Below are 21,802 nucleotides of genomic sequence, written 5' to 3'. Positions count from 1 at the left end.
GTGCAGGTATCACTCATTGAAAGCTGCCCACGTCTGAAATAGACTGGAGTGACGTGAACTGAGTGTGGGGTAAGTTGCTTGGTGAACACCACACGGAGGATGAGTGAACAGCAGTGCAGGAGGCGGGTCCCAGCCAGATGTGCATGGTCCGCCCCGCCCTCCCTCGCGCGCACCGACCCTGCTTCACCCGCAGAGGAGCTGCGGCGGCCCGGCCAGGGCGCCCCCACCTCTCCAGGGGCCGCGAGCGCCCCCTGCCGCAGCCTCCCTCCCTGCCCCCGCAGGACCGGGCTGGGGAGGAGTGGTAGCCACAAGCAGCGCAGCAGAGGAAAGGAGAAGCCGCAGGTCCCCCCTGCGCTCTGTCCTGAGCCCTCCCTGGGGGCAGGAGGAGGAGTGGCGGGCAACTGCGGCAGAGGGAGGCCCCCTGATGAAGATGCCGCTGCCCTGGACCTTTGCGCTCCCGCTGCTGCTCCCCTGGGTGGCAGGTGGATCAGGGAACGCGGCCAGGTGAGTGGCTAGCGGTCGCCCCCCAGCGCGCCTAAGCTCCGCACGGGGACCCCTACTCTTTGTCACAGTCCCTCTCGGCCCTCCCCGCGGGTGTGTGCGTGCTGAGACGGAATTTAACAAGGATGCCAACCCCGGAGTGCCCACGGGCTTCTCTCCAACTCCCTTTGCATCCATGGCGCCCCACCTGACCATGTCTGGCGCTTCTAGGAGGAGGAAGACTCCGTGCGCAGCCCGGTGGGTGCAGTCTGGCTCAGTGGTCTGCAGACATCTACCGTGGGGGCGGCTGTGTGAGAGTCTGTGGGGAAGTGGGTGGGTTTTGTGCCTGTGCAGTTTTGTGTTTTCCACTCTCTCCTAACCGCGCCGACAGTCAGGCACTAGTTTTGCTGGGGAAGGAGGGAAAGAAACTGCGGAGGACGAGGACTAAGCGCTTACCTTTTGTGGGCTGAGGCCACTGCGAAGGGGGTTCCTGTACTCAGCAGCTCTCTGCTTTGGGTTGATGAACTGCAAAGGAAGAACGTCGTTGTCAGACGGAATCGACTCACTCTTCTTGTTGTGGCAGTTCAGAATCTGAGGATGTGTCTTTACTCCCCATAACCTTTTCTAAGCCCTGAAATGTTTTTGCAGAGATCGGCAAACCCACTTAAGACATTACACACTTACATAGTGCTCCCTGGCACTGTACAAAACACTTTTGGACTATCCACCCATTGAAAGCCCCATGACTGCTCTCTGTGGAAGGTGCTATGATTATCACCCTCCTGTTGTAGAGGAGAAAACCCGAGGCACACAGAGAGGGGCAAATGCACAAGAAGGCACAACCAGGAGCTGATGGCTCCAGCATTCAAACCCAGGCAGACTGGCCCAGGGTCCCTCCTCTGCACCGATTGTTAGGGCAGCCTTTTGAGAAGCACTCACTGGAAAAGGGTTTGTGGTTCCCTGGCTGTGATATCTCGCTTTCTGAGGTGTCCACTAGAGCGGGGCTTCTCCACTGTGACTGCAATGGACACTTATGGGGGGGGGTGCGAGGCTCTTCTGTATATTAGCAGCAGCATCTGTAGTGCCTCTACCCACTAGATGCCTAGCAATCTCCCCAAGTTGGGACAACCAAAAAAGTCCCCGGATATTGTCACGGGTTCCCTGGGTGTGGGAGGCAGAATCACCTTTAGCTGAGTGACAACCATGTCGCTATTGAGATCTTTTGGTGGACAGTTCCTGGGACAGCAGGCTGAGAGGTTTGCTTCAGTACATAGGCTGCTTTAAGGTGAGCCTGTCTGCGTGTGACTTAGAGGGAAACATGGCTTAAGAGGCCGCCAGAGTATTAAGGGATTTGGGAGTTCAAAGAGAACAAACCTCAAATCACATTCTTAGGATGTATGGTCACAAGTTTCGATGTCCTTTTTGTGATAAAAATGTGAGCAGATGTCATTTGCTCATAATTGCATTGTCCTGGAAGGGGGCAGTTCTTTTCTTGCCAGAAAGCCCACTTAAGAAAGACCAGGTGAACTCTGGCTGGTGTAGCTCAGTGGATTGAATGCCCACCTGCAAACCAAAGGGTTGCCGGTTTGATTCCTGGTCAGGGCACGTGACTGGGTTGCCAGCTATGTCCACAGAGGGCAGGCACGTGAGAGGCAACTACACATTGATGTTTCTCTCCCTCCTTTTCTTTCTCCTTCCCTTCCCCTCTCTCCAAAAATAAATTAAAAAAAAAAAGACCAAGTGCATCTTTGGAGATGAGGTTACTAGTTCTTTAGCAACCAGCAAACTGACCTCCAGGTGCATCACTCTCAAAATGCCACCAAATGAAATGAAAAGCCAAAAAGCTCCCAAGTAAACCCAAGAATGTTAAAATGCAGCATCCATATCAGGATCCTACAGTTTTCAAGATGTGAAACGTGGTTTCTTTACTCTGGATCAGGTTCACCAGCGAGCGTGCTTATTATATCCTCAACATGCTTGGAGATTTCGAGTGGTCAGCTCTTCAAGAAACAGGCAGGAACTGTGTTTAATCAACTCCTGACTCCCAGTTATGGGGACATGCTCATGGAAAAGGCTAGGCGTTGGCTGCAGAAAAGTATGTCTACTGAGTATTTGCTGAGGTTTCACAACTTATAGCAAAGATTGCCCCTGCTATAGAGAGATTTTTAATATAATTACCAGGGGTTTTTTTAATTGAAAAACTTCACCATAATTTTAGAGACCAAGAAAATGATATGCCTCTTAAATGGTGCTTAGCACATAGTAGACAATCAACACTCATCAAATAAATACATCATTAACAGCATGCACTTCTGTGGTCTTAAGCATCAATATTTGGCTTGAACTCCAGACATATATGTTCCTTGGGCATTGGGGCAATTTAGGTGCTCTAGACCTGCTTTGTCTATTCCTAGCTCTCCCATATTCCCCTGCTGCTACTACAGTTCTCCATTTTTTCCCATAATTCCATTCTCTCCTATAGTACCCTGCTGCTACGAAAATCCCATTCTCTCCCATAACCCCATTTTCTCCAATAGTTCCCTGCTTGTCCCACAATCCCATTCTCTTCCATAATTCCATTCTCTCCCTAGTCCTCTGCTTATTCCATAATCTCATTCTCATAATTCCCTGCGTCTCCCACAATTCTCCATTCACTCTCACAATCCCATTTCCTCCCACATATCTCTGCTTCTCCCATAATCTCATTCCCTCCTATAATTCTCTGCATCTCCCATAATATCATTCTGTCCCGTTATTCTCCACTTCTCCCATAATTCCATTCTCTCCCATAATGCCATTCTCCCATAATTCCATTTTCTCCCATAGTTCTCTGCTCTTATGATCCCATTTTCTCCCATAATCCCATTCTCACCCATAGTTCTCTGCTCCTCCACAATTCTTCATGCTCTCATAATCTTATTCTCTACCATAATTAATTCCCTATTTACCCCAATAATCCCATTCCCTCACATAGATTTCTACTTTTCCCGTAATCCCATTCTCTCCCATAGTTCCCTGTTTCTCCCATAACACCAGTTTTGTACTTCTCCCATAATTCCATTCTCTCAAATATTGTGCTACTCCTATAATTCCATTCTCCCATAATTTCCTGCTTCTCCCATAAGTCTCCATTCTTTCCCATAATTACCTGATTTTCCCATAATCCCATTTTCTCTCACAATTTTATACTCCCACAAATCTCCATTCTCTCCCATAATCCCATTCTTTCCCATAGTTCCCTGCTTCTCGCTGAATCCCACCATCACCCATAATTCTCCATTCTTATAATCCCATTCCCTTTCATAGTTCTCTACTTTCTCCACAATCCCATTCACTCTCATTGTTCCTTGCTTTTCCTATAATTCCGTTTTGTCCCACATTTCTCTGCTTTGCTAATCATTTATTTCAGTACCTGTTGAAATGATAATGTAGATAATAGATAAAATATCTTACTAAAATTTATTTCACCCCTTTTATATTTTTAAAAATGTGGCTCCTAGGAAATTTTAAATGCTATATGTGGCTGTTACATTTCTATTGGAAAGTGTCAGTACAGAACATTTATTGATCTGAACTCTAGATCCTAAATCTGGCATCTTTTAGCCTTGGGCATATAAGGTAAACATTAATTTTGCTATCGGTGAGACTCAAGTTTGGAGCAAGTCCCTACTTAAAATATCTTTGTGCTATATGTTTTTTCTCTATGGAATTCAAGTACAAATAACGTGAGAGGTAAAGGAATGACTGGGTTTGTGCAGAGGGTTTGCACTCATGGTTTACTTTCTGCAAACCACACCCTGAATGGAGAATTGGTTCTTGTCAGAGCCATTAAGGAAGTGCCATTGTAACAATTTACCAGAAATTTAGTGGCTCAAAATAACACGAATTTATTAGCTTGCAGTTCTGGAGGTCAGAATTCCAAACTGAGTCTTATGAAGCTAAAATTTAGGTATTGGCAGGGCTCATTTCTTCTGGGCACTCCAGCGAAGAATGGGTTCCTTGTCTCTTATAGCTTTTAAAGGTTTCCAACAGTCTTTTGGCTTGTAACCGCATCACTCCAATCTCCTTCCTTCATCAAATGGCCTTTTCTCTGACTCGCAGTCACCTTTCTCCCTTGGAGAAGAACCCTTCTGATTATACCAGGCCCACCCAGCTAATCCAGGATGATTTTCCCATCTCAGAACCCTTAATTTGACCACATTTGCAAGGTCCCTTGTGCCGTGTAAGGTGACATTCACAGGTTCCAGAGATTAGGACACGGACATCTTCGAGGGGAGGGCATTATTCAACCTTCCACAGGAAGCCTGAGCCATGAGTCTTTTGTTTTAGATTTATGGACTAGATCTTATTTTTAAACATGATTTTAGTGATTTGTAAATAGTTGGCATGCCATTTATTTATTCTTAAAACCAGAACTTGTGGGAATAAAGTCAACACTGAAGAGCTGAGTGTTTCTAGGAAATAGTGACCATGAAATGTCCAATTACAACATAGAAATTATTTCCGAGCAACCTTCTTTCAGTTGTTTCATTGGCTTGGAAGGTATTCAAGTCCTACTTATATGTGATTTATGTGTATAAACCAAGGTTATGTAAACATAAATTGAGAATAAGTATATTTTCTAGTCTTCATAAGTCAGATTGGCATTCAACAAATATTTTTGAGACCCTACTATGTGTCAACACTTTTCACTGTGATTTCAATCAATTCTCTCACCAACCCTCAGAAATAGGTATTGAGTCTATTTGCCAGTCAATGGAAAGGAAAAACTTGAAATTCAATGATTTCCCCAAACTGCATTTGGTTTGGTCTTCTGCTCTAAGAACAGGGACCTTCCACTATAGGTACATCTCATTTTATTGTTCCACTTTATTGCATTTTGCAGATATTGCATTTTCATTGTCAAGAGGCAAGACCTCCACCAGCAATAAGGTTATGAGTTGCTAAAGGGTCTGATGATGGTTGGCATATTTAAGCAATAACATATTTTTTAATTACGGTGTGTACATTGCTTTTTTAGACATAATGCTATTACACACTTAGTAGGCTACAGTAGAGTGTAAACATAACCTATATGCACTGGGAAACCAAACAATTCAGGTTATTCTCTTTATCATGATATTCACTTCATTGTGGTGGTCTGGAATTGAACCCACAATATCTCTGAGGTGAGCCTGTATTCCAAATGTATTTGCCCCCAAAATGAACGTATGAAAGCTGACATTGTTGCAAAGTGCTTTCATACACATTATCACCAGTGATTCTCTTACGTGGACTCTGCCCAGCACAATCAAGGGAGAGTGGAGACTAAGTGGGAAATCCTGATGCTCGCCCCTCCCAACACCACCACCTTCCTCTAAGTTTACATTCTCTCAGGAGCAGACTCAGACCAGGATTTGAGTGTGAATGGTTTCTTTGGGAGGCACCTCCACCCCAGGAAGTTCTAATAGGGAAGACGGGAAGTGGGACAGAGCAGGGAAAGAAGTTATAAAAACAAGCTACCACCCTGGCCAGATGGCTTAGTTGGGTAAAACATTGTCCCATACACCAAAAGGTTCGATTCCCCAGTCAGGGTGCCTATGGGAGGCAACTGATCATTATTTCTCTCCCTCTCCCTCTCTCCCTCTCTCTCTCCCTCTCTCTCTCTCTCTCTCTCTCTCATTAATAAAAACATATCCTTGGGTGAGAATTTTAAAAAGGTTACCAGTGTCATTTAACCCTGTTGAGGAATTTTAGGAGACAGGAAGATATGAGCCTCAGAATGTGAGTGCACCTAATAATATAAGATGGGAGAGACGGAAAGTATTCCAGTGCTTAGTTAGTAGTAGGGATTGCATAGGAATAAGTGGACGGCTGGGTGAATAGATACATATCTGCAAAAGGAATGTAAATAGAAGGCTTTGGCCCAAAATACAGAGAGAATTGGCCAGCATCTGGGGTCATGAGCCCAGTGGCTTTCAAGTGGTCGAGAAGGCAGGCTGCAACCAGGCTGTGAGGAGCCCCATATGTCAAGCCAAGGAGTTTGGACTTTGTTCTGAGAGCAGTAGAAAACAAAGCAGGGCATTGCAGGCTCTGTGTTCTTTGAAGATCATGACCCATTCATGCTCATCACACAACTGCACAGAATTATCATTAAGGCAATGAATCATGGTTTAGTTTAATTGTCGACATTTTTCTTTCTTAATGTACATAATCATAGTGTGCCTATAATCCATGGCATCTCAGATTTGATGAATAGAAATGCAAACTTAAAAATCAAAGGACCACCCTGGCCAGGTAGCTCAGTTGGTTAGAGGCTCATCCCCTGATGCACCAAGGTTGTGGGTTCCATCCCTGGTCAGGGCACATAAAAGAAGCACCCAATGAATGCAGAAATAAGTGGAACAACAAATTGATGTTTGTTTCTCTCTCTCTCTTCCTTTCTTTCTCTTTCTCTCCCTCTCTTCCTTCCTTTCTCTTTCTCTCCCTCTCTCTCTCATATCAATGCATAAAAGAATTTTTTTTCAAAATTTTACTTATTTATTTTTAGAGAGGGAAGAGAGGGAGATAGAGAAAGAGAAACATCAATGTGCGGTTACTGGGGGTCATGGCCTGCAACCCAGGTATGTACCCTGACTGGGAATCGAACCTGTGACACTTTGGTTCACAGCCCACGCTCAATCCACTGAGCTACACCAGCCAGGGCACATAAAAGAAATTTAAATCAAGGTACCATAGCTGCAAATATCCTTACAAAGATCATTGACTTGCTCTTCAAGTATTCTTTTTGCTGGGTTTCTGGGCACCATATATATTAGTTATCTATTGCTATTTAACAAAATACCCCAAAACTCAGTGGCTTCAAACAATATGTATTACTTCACGCAGTTTCTGTGAGGCAGGAGGAATTCAGGAGCATTTGAGCTGCATTGGGCTAGGGGTTTTCACTAGGCTGCATTCCAGCTGTTGCCTGGACTCTAGCTGGAGAATCTGCTTTGAAAATGATGCATTCACCTGGCTGTGGACAGGAGGCCTCAGGTTCTCATCTACAGGGCCGTTTGAGTGTCCTCATGGCATGTCAGGTGACTTCCCTCATAGCAATGCCTCCTATGTTCTAATCTCAGCAGTTACCCTCCATCATTCCCACTGTGTTCTCTTTGTCAGAAGCCAGGCACTAAGTACAGTCCCACATAAGGGGAGGGGAACTAAGCTTTATTTTTGTGGGCATATTTTAAAACCAACACACCACACACTCTGGGTTTCCTGCTCCCACACTGGCTACTGCTTCCCAACCTCTTGTCCCAGCCTCCATTTCCAGAGATCAGTCTCTGACCCTGTTTTCTCCTTTATCTGTATCCTCTCCAGTCCTAGTGCTTTCAATACATCTATATGCAGATTATGCAAACCAGGAATCTCATGCCCCAGGCTTTCACTGAGTTTAGGACATCTAAAACTGAATTCTTGATCAGCTCTCTGGAACCTGTGCTGGCCCCCACCTCACCCCTTCTCCCTATCCCAGAACAAACTGCACCCAAACTGACTCAAGCCAGAAACCTGGGCATCATTCTTGACAACTTGCTCTTCCTCCCCACCTGTATTCAACATGGCACTAAGTCCTATTACCCACCACGTCTCAAGTCCATCTCCCTTTCCTTCTGCCTCCACCACCCAGCCACATTACCATTGTCAGACCCTCACAATAGCTTCCATTTGCTGCTTCTTTTGCTTTCTTCAGTCTACAGCCAAAAGTGTTGCTCTCAAAATTTAAATCAGATCATGTCAGCCCTTTCCGTAAAACCTTTCAGTGACTTTCCATTGAATAAAGAATAAAATCCATTCTATTTAATGTGGTGTGAAAGGGCCTGCTTGATCTAGCCTTTTCCCACTTCTCAAACTCCATTCTATGTCGTTCTCCCCCATGTTCACTATGAGTGGATGAATGTGATGGAAAATAAATGTAGCAGTCTTGATAACACTTTTTTTTTGGACTACCCTCCCTCCCTTCTCAATACCCCACTCCTCTATCCATCTTCCCTTTACTTCATTAATAAACCACTTGCATTCAAATCCTTGTCTCCTGGCCTGCTTCTGGGGGAGCACAAACTAACACTCTCCTCTTCCCCAATTTCCACGTAACTCCTGAGCTTGGAAGATAAATGAGAGAAATAGAGGAAGCAATGAAAAGTTCCGAGTTTTGTCCTACCACTCATGGCATGGGGAATTTGAAGATGCCTCAGTACACACTGTGGACCAGAGAGCTTGATAGCCTATATGTTTGGGAAGGTGAGATGCATTGGGGTATCCCTGGGCCTGTTGCACTTGGACTATGTACCTTGAACATGGATGAGAACCCAGAATTAATCTTAACTCGTTAGGTACAATGGGCTTCCCATACTGGGGCCTATGAACAAAAGAAAACAAAAATCAAAGACAACAACAATAAAAAAACCCATCATGGTTGAACCTTGTTAGCCTTATTTAGAAAAAAAAAGTATTTTATTTGCTTGGCAATATTTTAAAAGATTTAGACATCAGTAAAAGAAGTTTTAACTTTCAATTTGTCTTGGAGAGTATCATGAAGTTTCCTGGAACCATAAGCATACAGAGAATTCTGGCACGGTATATTTTTGCAGACAATAAGGAATCCCAAGAAGAAATACTATACTACTTACACAACCCCTGGAATGTTTTAAAATTAACTTCAGCTGTGGAGACAGTGATTTTCTGATTAATTTGATCAATGTAGACAGCAAGCTGTACAGTGCATTAGAAGAAATCTGGCAATTCAGCATTTTGCTCAGACTCCCACAGCTCAGGGCCTCCTCTCTGCAGAGACTTGCTCACCTACGGTTAATACTTCCCTGCCCTAGGTCCAGGTTCCCTAGGCCATCTCTGTGCCAAACATTGTTTAAGAAGATAGATCAGAGACAGACAGAGAGTAAGAGAGAGGAGCTGGCCAGCCCAGCCAGACCTCCCAAGGTGGTAGACGGCAGAGGGTGTTGGTGGGGTCATTTTCTAGGTTCACAAACTCCTTTTAAGTGATGACTCCAGGCTTATCAGGTTCCATGGGGTTGGGTCAATCCAGCCAAATACATAAAAGCTCCTTATACTCAGACATCTGTTAAATTCTGATGTTAGTCATGTTTCTTTAATAATCCCAGAATGCACTGCTCCAATGTTATATGAGGTCTGTCCGGAAAAAGTCCACCATTGTTAATATAATGAGAATGGTTTGTATGACCTGGCGGTCAAGTAGAGTGAACTGCAATGTGCATGCATGAACAATGATGACTTCACTGTACTAGTCAGTGAGGGTGGTAGATGCCATTGAGTGAGCATGTGTGCATTCAAAATGACTGAGTGAGAGCAACAAATCTGCATCCAATTTTGAGTTAAGCTTGAGCATTCCTCTGTGGAAACTACTTGGATGATTCACAAGGCTTTCGGGGATGATGTAATGAGTGTAGCGCAAATAAAAGTGTGGCACAAATGCTTCAAAGATGGTTAAGAATATGTTGAAAGCGATCCCCATTCTGAACGGCCTGCAACAAGCAGATCACCTAAGAATGTTGAACGTGTACGGGCGGCAATCAATGAAGATCAACTACTGACAGTGCGAGAACTAGAGGCTAATCCGGGGATTCCAAAAACTACTGTGTCCAAGATTTTGACACAGGGTCTTGGCATGAAATTCAAGAACTGCGTGAGGTCCCAAGGTGCCTCCTTTGAAGGGGACTGAGATGTCATTGCCCTATGTATAATGTTTCTTGTATCTTCTTCAATAAATAAAAAGAAATGGTTCTTCCAATACTACTGTGTTGATCATGGTAGGCAAACTTGTGCATCAAACCATCTGAAAAGTGCAGTGGCTGAACACAGTTAGTTTCCTTCTTTGCCTACCTCTAAGTCCAAGGCATGTTTCAAAGAGGACTGCGTGCCTTCACACAAGGCCAGGCTCCATCCATCTTGTGAGGCACCATCTTCCTCCAGATCCACAGAGTCCTCTTTAGTCAACGGGTTGATGGAAAGGATCTCTTGGGAGGCATTGTAAGCTGGCTTGCAGGTGCTTTATTCACATTCCATTGGCCAATGCCAGTCATGTGACCCCAACTAACTGGCAGGCTGCCTGGGAAGTAGGGTGTAGCTTTGTGCCCAAGAGCACTTAACCTTCTTTTCCATGACTGTTAAATTACAACGACGTATGAAATTAAAGATATTTTGGCCATTTTTAACTTTAAAAAATGACAGTTTCACATAGTTTAACCGAATAGTTTATGGCCCCGATCCAGAATACTCACAACTAGATATTCAAGTAAAATAATTATTGAATTAGTGGTGGGAACGTTTATGAGTGGGCATGGTACTGGAGCAAAGGCAGACGAGGCTGCTGGGAAAAACAATTTGAAGCATTCGCTAATATCAACATGGAATGGCATGTGAGAACTATGTAGAAACTAAAAGTTAAAGCTTTTTTTAGCACGTTTTAAAGAGATTTTATAAGATAGTGTGCCCTGCTATTGTCAATGTCATGCTTGCCGATGCTGCATTCCTTTCTTCCCCTCAATAATATCGTTTCAATTTAAACAAAAAGTCTCATAATTAATTTTCTTTTTATTCATAAGTTTAAATAGCTGCACATGTGCATTAAAAAAAACTGGCAAGCGTAGGCTGCAGAGTTGGATTCTTGGTATAATAAATCAGTTTCCTCTGGCATCTATAAATCAGCAAGTAATTATTAGCAATTCTGTCCAGTAGGGAATTCCCTCCTTTAAACTAGTTTTCCATTTGCATGACCAGATGCAGAACCTGGTGACCTGGTGATCAAACCAGTAAGATCCCACTGGTAGCTGTCCCTTTGAAGCTCTGTCTCCAAACTAGGTGAATACACAGAGGGCACACCCATGATTTAAAAGGCAGGTTGCTCATTTATGGACTCCCATGGTTCTCGGACGGTTTTCCCTTCGATGTTGTTTGAAGCTGCTTAGTCGTCTCTAGGAAATATGCACAGAGCGTGTTGCTGCATCTACAGAGCAGCTGGAGGCTGAGCCAGTGTTTGCTGGTTTATACAGTTGCCTAAACATCAGAATCCATTTCAGAGTTCCTAATCATGAGTTGATGCTTAACTATTGTTTTCATGTTTTAAACAAATGAGACTGAGACTGGAATCAAGGACAGTTTTCTGATGTCATCTCACAAAGTTTGAATCCTAAGATGCCTTTGTGACCAGGCAAGGAATTCCTTACAGTGGGTGAGAAATCTTACTGTATTAACAAGTTTTTGATGGGCCAAATGTTACTCATTAACATTTTGGGTAGTTTTACAAGAGATACGTTGTACCATGTCAAAAAAAACGATGACTTGGGGGAAATTCATACACCTCAGATTTCCCAGTTTCACCTTTCCACCTATAGGCACACATGTGAAAGCAATAAAACCCGAGCAAGAGGATGGCTCTGGAGAGTTGTGGTAATGTGCAAACAGTGTATAAATTTCATCTTCTGCTAACTTTCTCCTGTCAGTTAACCTCGGGCAGATTCTGCATAATCAGCAATCGTTGACTTTGCCTGATACATATGAAATGGCTTTGGCCACCCGTGCAGGGGACCCTGGGCTCTTTTAAAAGTTTCTAATTAGACTGTTTGAAAAATATCCTATTTCAACAAATTTCATTTTGTTTTCATGTGATTTCACGTGTGAACAGTTTTGGTAATCTTATTAGAGCTTATCAAGTTCACCATAGTTCTACGGAGGCTGGTTTGTATTTTGTCAAATCTTTGAAATTTCCAACTGCTTTAAATCCCTCCATAACTCTCCGAAGCTCTCAGGATGGGTAAAATGTTTCACATGGACTCGGGTCTTTTTTTCGGGTGCCTGCTAATCTCCCTGCTCCTTCTCCATTCTACTATTCTCTCTACCCCCCTCCCCACTCCCCTAGTCCAAAGACACACTACTTTCTATGCTCGAGTTGATAGGCCACCAACTCATGTTCTTAGTGCCTCCATCCTTGATACAAGTTGCTTTCTCTGCCTGGAACACCTTCCCCACTAAACAGACTCCTCCCTTGCACCTGGGTAAGCTCCACCAGTCACCAGGATTCATATCAGGCCCAATTTCCTCCAGAAAACCCTTTGATGCAGGCATTCCAAGGGTCCAGGAACCCAAGAGTCTGGGCCACTGTAGTTTTTTGGCTTCATGAAAGAAAATAACTCAAAGACACGCCAGCACAGAGTTTAAGTGAAAGAGAGTTTACTAGTGAAGCAGTGAGATGGAGAGTGGCTACTCCACAGACAGAGCATCCCCTCCCTAGTGCGATTTACTATTTTTATTACCACTCATTTAATCAAGTTGTAGGACATTCAAAAGAGCGAGGAGGAATATTCAGGATCTGTCCATGAAAGGGGTGGAGATTTCTGGCAAGAGTCCTGGTGGCCGTGTTGTGTCGTTATATAGGCTTTCTGTTTCCAATCACAGTGGCTCTAGTGTGTCGTTTAGCATGCTAATATATTACAATGAGATCACGAGACTAGGGGGTCACCAGAAGGTGAAATTAGTCTCTAGGTTGGATTGAGTTGGTCCCTGCCACTCCTAACCATAAATCCATTGGAGGTTTGTCTTACTATCTCCTTGATAATCCTTGTAGCCCTTATTGATTACAACCATTTCGCCACATACCCTAACTCACCCTCACCCACCCTAACCTCACCTCAACCTAACAACTCCGTAATCTTCCCCTAGCTCCTGTGAATTTACTCCTTTGGCAGGATTCATCATGGTGGAGTGTAATTAATCCACTTATGTGCCCATCTTCATCCCTACACTACAAATTCTTTGCAGAAAGAGGCTGTTCTCCTATACCTCTAGATTCGCAGTGCTTAGTACAGTGCCCAACACCTAATAAATTTTGGGTGGCTAATTGGCTAGATGGATGGATGAATAGTGTAGAGCAGGAAAAATAATTTTCCCTGAACCCTTGTAGGTTCTTGGCTGGGACCCCCCACCATAGATTAAGAGGGGGAAATCAAACAGAGGTTTAAAAGCATGGATACCTCCTGTGTACATGGGAGAGACCCAGGGAAACTAACTCCTGAAATGGCCCAAGCCACCCCCTTAAATATCATCTATACCCTTTAAAGGCAAAAGAAGTTGTTGTGGGTGGGGGAAGGGGTATAAGGCCAGTTAGGGAGCCTAGGTAAAGCACAGTAAACAAGGGTAAGGTGTTATGCAAATTTAAGTCTGACTTCTCCATGGATACAGTTTCTAGAGATTTAGCGCCATCCTTCTCTTCCTGGTACAGAGAGGGAGACACGCTTACAAATGGAGACTTCCCTTGTAAATTTGTCTTATAAAAGGGTACCATACTGGGTTTGGGGGGTTTCTTTTGTGTCTGCTGTGCAAAGAGGCATATTTTGGGGTGGCAAATTCTGCCCCCCGCCAATAGTTTGGTGAAGTGTATTCCCCTCTGACTTCTAATACCAATGCAAAGTCAACAGTCTTTCCTGACCCTGGTTTCTTCGTTTGTAAAATCATAGGTTAGCATTGGATGCTATCTAAAGTCACGTTCATTAATATGAAATTCTATGACAATCTCTCCTTATCCCTTACAGTGAAAACTGATTCCTACTTACATTAAAAAGAAAGATCACGTGGAAACTTGGCAGCCACGTGACTCCCAACAGCTGGGGGTATAGTTGACCATTGACCTGACCAAGGGCGGGGCCCCAGCTACTCTGCTCTCAGAAATCCATGATCACTTTTCCCAGAGGCTGAGCGTGTCAGCGATACTGAGGCGGGACCTTTTGTGGGAAACATTGCTCTCGTCTGATGGCCGACATTGGCTCATGGACGCCCCTACAGCTTTGCCAAACCTTCACAGACTGCACAGCAGCCTTGGATACTTCCACCCAACCCTCTTTTTCTCTGTCCTTCATCCAGAGTCAGACCTCCACGGTGGTCCGGTGGCTCTCCCAACCTTCCTTAGCACTGTGCCCATTTCCTCTCACAGGCGTTTCCCCTAACAAAATCCTTGCGTATTTTGTTCCATCTTGCCTTCTACTTCTCAGAAGGCTCAGACGAAAGCAGAACGCTACTTCAAACTGAGATGTACTCTGAGTATGAGTCAATGGCAATTTTCAACTTTATATCTTACTCAACACAGATAATATTAGTTCTACTACTAGTACTACTAAGAGAAATCGATTAGAGAGCATTGACTGTGTGAGTCACTGCTCCAAGCTGTTACATAGAAAAATGAAGTTCCTTGCTGAAAGTCATAGGTTAATATATATCAGAGCCAGGATTCAAATTCTGAGAAGAAACCATAGTCCTAACCACCATATGTTATAGCCTCTCAACATCAGAGCTGATCCTCCTCACTCTAGAAACACTCCACATTTTGCTTACCTGGCACCATACTAACCACGTGTCCCTGTTACCTGTCTGAGCATTTCCTGGGAGTCTTTCTGCACTTTTTTTTTGTCCTCCCACATACCAGGTTCCCTGAGGCTCTGCCTGAAGTCTCCTTCTCTTCTCACACTATGTTGGTTCCCATAGAGTCAGTAACCAGCTACCTGCCGATGACTCCCAAATCTCATCCTGCTTCGGGGACTTCTGGCCCAGATATCGAACTGCTTACTCACCATTTGCCCTTGGTTGCGTGGCTAATGAGCCCTCCAAAGCAGCACATCCCAAAGAGAACCCATCATTTCCTCTATTTTCTGACATGTTCCTCCACCCATATTCCTCATGCAAGAAATACAACACTGCCGCCTACCATCCAACTGGTCAGAATATGATCTCCATGAGAGTAGAGTTGTTATGGCCCTCTTGGTTGGTGCTGAACCTCTGGAGACTAACCCAGTGCCTGAAACAGTGTAGGTACTCAATACATAAATAAATAAGTAATGAATGAATGAATGAGTGAGTGACTAATCTATTAAATAATGAATGAACAAATACTATAATGAACAGTATACTGTGAACCTAAGAGAGCAAAGATTGGATCATTTTCATCACTCCATGTGCCTGGGACAGTGTTTGGAATATAGCAAGTGCTCAGTAAATGTTTCCCTGTAATGCAGTGGTACTTAACAGGGGACCATTTTGTCCTTCAGGAGACACGTGGCAATGTCTAAAGACATTTTTGACTGGCACAACTGGAGGGGGAGGTGCTACTGGTGTCTATGGGCAAAGGCCAAGGATCCTACAATGCTTAGGACAGCCTCCAACAACAAAGATTTATCTGGTTCAAAATATTGGTCATGTAGAGGTTGTAGAGATTGAAAACCCCATTCAGGGGCTTAGCAAAGGATATATATATATATATATATATATATATATATATATCCAAAATTAATTCTTTTAGAGGATGAAAAAATAGTTCCTTCAAGAGGAAGTAAAGAACAAAATCATCCTTGAACTTGGTGTTCTCAGTTAATGAAACGCCCAGACCATATCTTTGCAGCTCTTCACTGAATAACCAGGTTGATGGGAGGCAGACCACGAGGGCAAACGACAAGGTTGTCTAGCTTCCCGACCTTGACTCAGACGCTATTAACTTGCATAAAAGTCAATCCTGCAGCAGAAAGCACGTGGCAACATGTGAATTCCTCGTCTGTGAAACAGCCCCGGAAACATTTTACAGTTTCTTTCATATGCATGTGGAAACAACCACAGCCCTGCATAAAATATACAACTGAAATATTTCCTCCCAGAACCTGGTAGCAACCCTGTCCCACGCGAGGCCAGTAAGTAAACATGGACGGAGCATCATCCACGGCCCAGGATCCTTGGGGCACTTGGTGGCAGGGCTCACTTGGTCAGGGGTCAGCAAACTACAGCCCGCAGGCCAAGGCTGGGTGGGCATCTGTTTTCATGTGCTCTGTGAGCTAAGAATTCATTCTACCTTTATAAATGGCTAGGGCTAACTCAAAAGAATACTATTCCATGACACATGAAAAGTATATTAAGTTCAAATTTCAGTGTCCATAAATAAGCTCTGATTGAACACAGCCACTTCACCTGTTTGTGATTACTTGCCGCTAGTTTTGCAATTGAACAGAGATGGAATAACCCACAAAGCGTAAACTATTTACCATTGACCCTGTATGGGAAATGCTGGCCCACCCCTGCTGTATGGTTAAAGGGGGGGGCAAATTGTGCTTCCAGGAGGCAGAGACAAAGGAGAAGGCACCTGGCCTGTCATTCCCGACACCACTCTGCCGGGGAGTGGCTTCTTTCCCCCTGGGCTGGAATTTCCTCATCTGTACCATGGGAGGGCTTGGCTAAGGGGTCTCTAGAGCCCTTCCAGCCCTTACCCTACTATAGCGTGTGGACCTTCCAGTTTGTTTAATGGTCCCCAGGTGGCCAATGGGGTAAAAGTTCAGTGGTCTTGTTTGGGACAGAGCCGCAAGGCCAGGGAGTCTTATTACCACACTCAGCACTGAAACAGACGCAGACCTGAGTAGGCACTGTGTCTATGAGGAGCAGACTTGAAAATTGGCATTCTGTGAGCTTCGCGAGCATAAACTTTTGGCCACTGTTGTGTGCCCTAGTTTTATAGACTATGTAATCCAATTCTTTTAACCCTGGGGCAGAAGGAAACGGATGACCCCAATTATTAGGGAAGGCCAGCAAGGGACGGTAGCACAGACTGGCCACCACAAATTCAGGTTGTCAAAGTGGAATTTAGCACTCGCATCCTGTTTATTGAAATTAAGCAGGCAACTGACAACCCTGTTGCTCACTGAGTAGCAGGGAGGGTGTCTGCTGCCCTTTCTGTTTTCTCAGCACTAACACACAGCTCTTTGTCCGCAGTCCGAGGGATCACGGCTTGTCGGCACTGGTGCTCCAGCCTGGGGTCTGTCGCTATGGAACCAAGCTGGCCTGCTGCTATGGCTGGAGAAGGAGCAGCAAGGGACTCTGTGAAGGTAACTTTGTATAAACTCAGGCCGCTCTGTGCTCAACTACCAGGACATGGTCTTTAGGTTTTTTATCTGTGACACCATAAGCTGTGGGTTCCCCAGCAGAGGGACATGGGTAACTACCAACACCCCAAGTCTGCATTCCTGTGACATCTCTTTCCATCCAAAATGTGACTGATACCATCACCCTACACAGGATATGTTTTGGGAGACCTACCTTGTCACTTATTTCTGTTGCTATCTTAGTGAGCATGATTGTGTTGTTTGTTAACTATTTTTTAAATATGTTACTTATTTGTTTTTAGAGAGAGGGGAAGGGAGGGAGAAAGAGAGGGAGAGAAATATTGATGTGCAAGAAGAACACCGATCAGTTGCCTTTCATATGAGCCCCGACCGAGGACCAAACCCACAACCCAGAACAATGCCACAACTGAGAATCAAACCAGCGACCTTTTACTTTGTAGGACGATGCCCAACCAACTCAACCACACCTGGATCCCTAGGTGGCATTTGCCTGAACCTCGCTGTTTTGTCTGATAACTGGACAGATATACCACTGCATGTCTCATACACTTCAGGTGTTGGTGTGGATAACCTTAGAGTATAAACTGTAAATCACAAAAATTGAGCCATTTTTAGGAATGACAGAGCTGCCTTCTTCCTGCCGGTCTGTCCCTGCCTCAGCCTGCTACTCTCTCTCTGGTTCAAAAAATTTCCGGTTAGGTGAGGACAGAACTTGATCATGTCCAAAATCCATGACATATTGGGAGACACTGACATCGCTCCTACATGCTCAGTATTATTCAAAACCTGCCACCATCCCAGTTTCCTTGTGATGAAACAAGAGTGTGAAGACACTTGAGAAATTGCTGAAGATCATCGTTGCTTACCTAGATAGGGAAAGTTAGACATCCCCCGGGGACTTTGTTGGGGAGAAGGGTGCTGCGTCCCCACACTGACGGTATCGTGATCAAGGCCATCGCCTTTAGAACCGGAATGATGTGGCTAGCCTTGGGCGCGGTGCGTGAGCTCCCTGAGGCTCCGTTTCCTCCTCTGCAATAGGAAGAGAGTAATACCTGCTTCATAGGGTGAAGTGTGTATGCATTAAAGAGTGCGGCTGGTCCGTGACTCACATAGAAAATACCCCAGAAGTGACCCTTGGTTCACAAAGCACCCATAAGTCTCCTCTCAAACTTCTGTCTGTTAGAGCAGCAGGTGACGGGGGAATTAAGTGTTGATTTATTCTTTTTCTAGACACAACATAACGCATTTTTATTTGAAGTCAGTCAGGTGGAAAGGGGCAAAAACCACGTGAGTCCCATGATTTGGAATCTCTTTGACAGTCACACGACCCTCAGCGCCTGCTGCCATAAAAACTTGCATGTCTCTGGTGAATAAATGAGGGTGAGCTTTGGCTTTCCGGACGGGCTAGTCTGTAACTAGATCAGAGCAGTTTGGCCATATGACACGTGGCCAATCACATTCCCAATGCTTTTGTGGACGATATAATGCTATAGGCACGAAAGAATTTAAAGCAAGCTGTTAAAAGAGCAAGTACAGAGGGTTCAAGAAAAATGCTCACTCTGCAAGTCTGGCAGACTGAACAGGTTGTCAGCATCCCCACTGTCCCAGTCCAATGTTCACATTCATGCCATTGCCATGATTGTTATATCTAAACACCGTATCGTATTTTTCATCCAATTTGCATGGTCCTTCCTGACAGCAAATTCACATGTTCCTTGAAGCACCAAATCACAGGATGGTTATAGTCCCTGATCGCCATGTCTCTGATTACTGAGCTAGAATGTGGGCTGCGTGGTAGTGGAACAAGAACACAGAATTAGACCCCAGCCTGTGGCGTCCCAGTTCATGCATGTCTTCGCCTCCATCTGTCTATTCACACTTCATTCCTCGCAAGGCCCTGCCTCAGTGCCAGAGCTTTCTAGATCTTGGCCAAACTCTGTTTCTGCAGGCTGGGTCTGCTCCGCTCTCCATCATTAACCTTCAGATATATGTCACTCAGCCAGATGTTGTCCACGAACAAATCACTAATGAAAGCTACAGATGGTGGAGTTTGGGGGAGGAGTGAACAGCAGAGCTTTGCTTTCCCTAAAGCCCTCTTGAGTCTCAGACCATTTTTAGACATAAACTGAATTTTGATGTGGACTGGCTGGCTATCCAAATCACTGGTCCAAAGTTTCTGTAGATTGAAATATCTTTCTGGAGCTTTGACCTTATAGCAGCAAGAGTATTATTTCCATTGCTTCTGGGTTCTATTTGGCATGTCGCCTGAGCTTTCCGATTTGGACCACATTGTGAGTAACTTTCCAGGGAAAAAAGCAGAGGTCTTCAGGGCTTAAAAAAGTAAAAGATTTATTGGTGTAGCATGTAAAGTTAAACCTGCACCCCAAGTACATATCCACAACAAAACGGACACTGGGAATCCAATTCTATCTCTTTTGTCTCCAAAAGTGGAAGAATTTTTGCTGGAAAGTATTCCCCCCCGCCACCTTCCAGCTTAGGATTTATTCACAGCCATAAAATGTCTCCCTGTTAAAAGTTCTACACTGCGTTTATTACTATTACTTTATATGCTATTCAGAATTATTTGGGTAGCCAACATGTTCACAACACTGTTCAATGCAGCAGGAGAACCAAAAATGAATGTTTAAGTCCTTGTTCTGAAGGCACTCAGAGTCAGGTAGTAGATAGAAGCCGAAGATATGTCTAATGATTTGATAAGATGAAGACTGCTCAGTTTCACAGGGGAAGCCCACCAAAGTTCTGTGGCATTCTCAAAGTTGAGCGGAAGTTTGCATGTGGCTAGAGAAATCTGTGAAGGATTCTGGGAGGAAGGGTCGTGCAAGGTAGTCCTTGAAGGACCAAGAGGATGTTAACCATTGGAGGGTTGGGGAGGGGTGCCCCAGGCAGGGGAACAAGAGATATGAAGAGGCAGAAAGCAAGGGGTAGGCAAGCAATCTAGCTCAACCACAGTGTTGCCTATGTGTAGGGAACAGAGTAAGCTAAGGCTGCAAAAGGGGACGGAAGCCAGATTGTGGTTATGGTACCCGTCCCTTATTCAAGAGGCAATAAAGATTATTTAATGACTTTTGTGCAAGGCACAGCATGATCAGAGCTGTGCTTTTGGAATATTGCTTCAGTGTCGTGTCTGACAGCGCACTTCCTAGGTTCAGGGCCTTTAAAGGGGTTCTTGTACAAATATTCTATGGAGGGATGATCTCAGGAGATACCTGTAAAGAAGAGAGGGAACAGGAGAAGAAGCTGGTCAAAGATGTGGTTCCAGGAGAAGTCCAGCTGCAGCCTGATCCCACAGGAGCTGTGAGGTGTTCATTGTATCAGAGTCTGTCCTGCCCAGGGGCTAGGCTGTTAGACCCCCGTGTCAAGCACTGGTCCCAGGCAGTGGCGGGAGAAAAGGGTGGGGTTTGAGGAGTGCCGTGTGTTGTAACCTCCCAAATACCTATGGGCAAAATGATTCCAATTAGCTAAATATTTGCTCAGTGAATGAATTGGTGGTAAGAACAGGGATAGAATGTTGTAGCTGACTGGTTTGGGAACAAGAAAAAATAGAGATGTCTGAAATTTTGATTCTAGGTAACTGGGAGATGAAAGATGACCTTGAAAAAAACTAGGGTCTGGGATTGAAGAGGAAGGTGCTGGGGTCTTCAAGAATAGGCTTGCTTAGATGTGGCCCTACTATGAGCCAGGACAGAGAAGTCAGCAACATTCCAGGGCAACTGCTGAGTCTTTCTTTTATACCATGGTTATTTCCTGAGCTCCTAAAAAAAAATCACTGAAGGCCCATGATTCCCTACATGCCCCCTCCATTCATTATTTTCTCTCTCTCTCTCCCTCTCTCCTTTCCTTTGGGTTTTCTCACTTTCCTGTTTTTCTGTCTACTGCTTTTCTCCCTGTCTCCTCCCTGTAAGCTGGACTCAACTTTTCCATCATTGTGGACTTTTTATCCTGCCTCTAACCCCATCGGTTACGCATCCAACCCTAGTGTTTTCTACCACTTCACTCAGCAAATATTTGTTGAGTGCCTCATTCAGAGGTATGGATACAGAAGTGGAAAAAATAGAAAAATTCTGCCTTTATCATGCTGCTATCATCATCACAATCATCATCATCATCATCATGCTTTTTATTCCCATCTTCAGGGCTAGAGCTTCCCATCTTCCCTGCCTCCAATCTGTGAGTTATCGTTTTATCAATCATGCAGAACATTAAAAGGACTTTAATCATTCAAAAGGAAAGCAGGAGAGAAAATATGGCAGAGAAAGAATAGGCAAGCAACAAAAAGAAGGAAAGGGACCTTGGCACTTGCCCCATGAGTCCCTTCCGGCTGACCCATTATACTTCTTTCATTAAATCTTAGTGTCTACATGCAAGACTAGCTGGCTGTG

General features: G+C 44.5%; 1 protein-coding gene across 2 annotated transcripts in view; it reads left to right on the top strand.

The window, feature by feature from the left end:
* Positions 1 to 309: 309 nt before the first annotated feature.
* EGFL6 (EGF like domain multiple 6) overlaps positions 310 to 21,802 on the top strand; it is a 52,591-nt gene continuing 31,098 nt past the window's right edge. For both annotated transcript variants that reach the window (XM_045856083.1, XM_045856082.1), the window contains exons 1-2: positions 310 to 504; positions 17,272 to 17,384. In XM_045856083.1, the coding sequence (XP_045712039.1) occupies positions 425 to 504; positions 17,272 to 17,384 (193 nt within the window). In that variant the 5' untranslated portion in view covers positions 310 to 424. The remainder of the gene's footprint in view (positions 505 to 17,271; positions 17,385 to 21,802) is intronic.

The sequence above is a fragment of the Phyllostomus hastatus genome, unplaced genomic scaffold (genome assembly GCF_019186645.2).
Source record: "Phyllostomus hastatus isolate PE091 unplaced genomic scaffold, TTU_PhHast_1.1 phas_scaffold_12, whole genome shotgun sequence".
NCBI lineage: Eukaryota > Metazoa > Chordata > Mammalia > Chiroptera > Phyllostomidae > Phyllostomus > Phyllostomus hastatus.
Note: the sequence above shows the minus strand (reverse complement) of the source record. Positions and strands in the feature narration are given on the sequence as shown.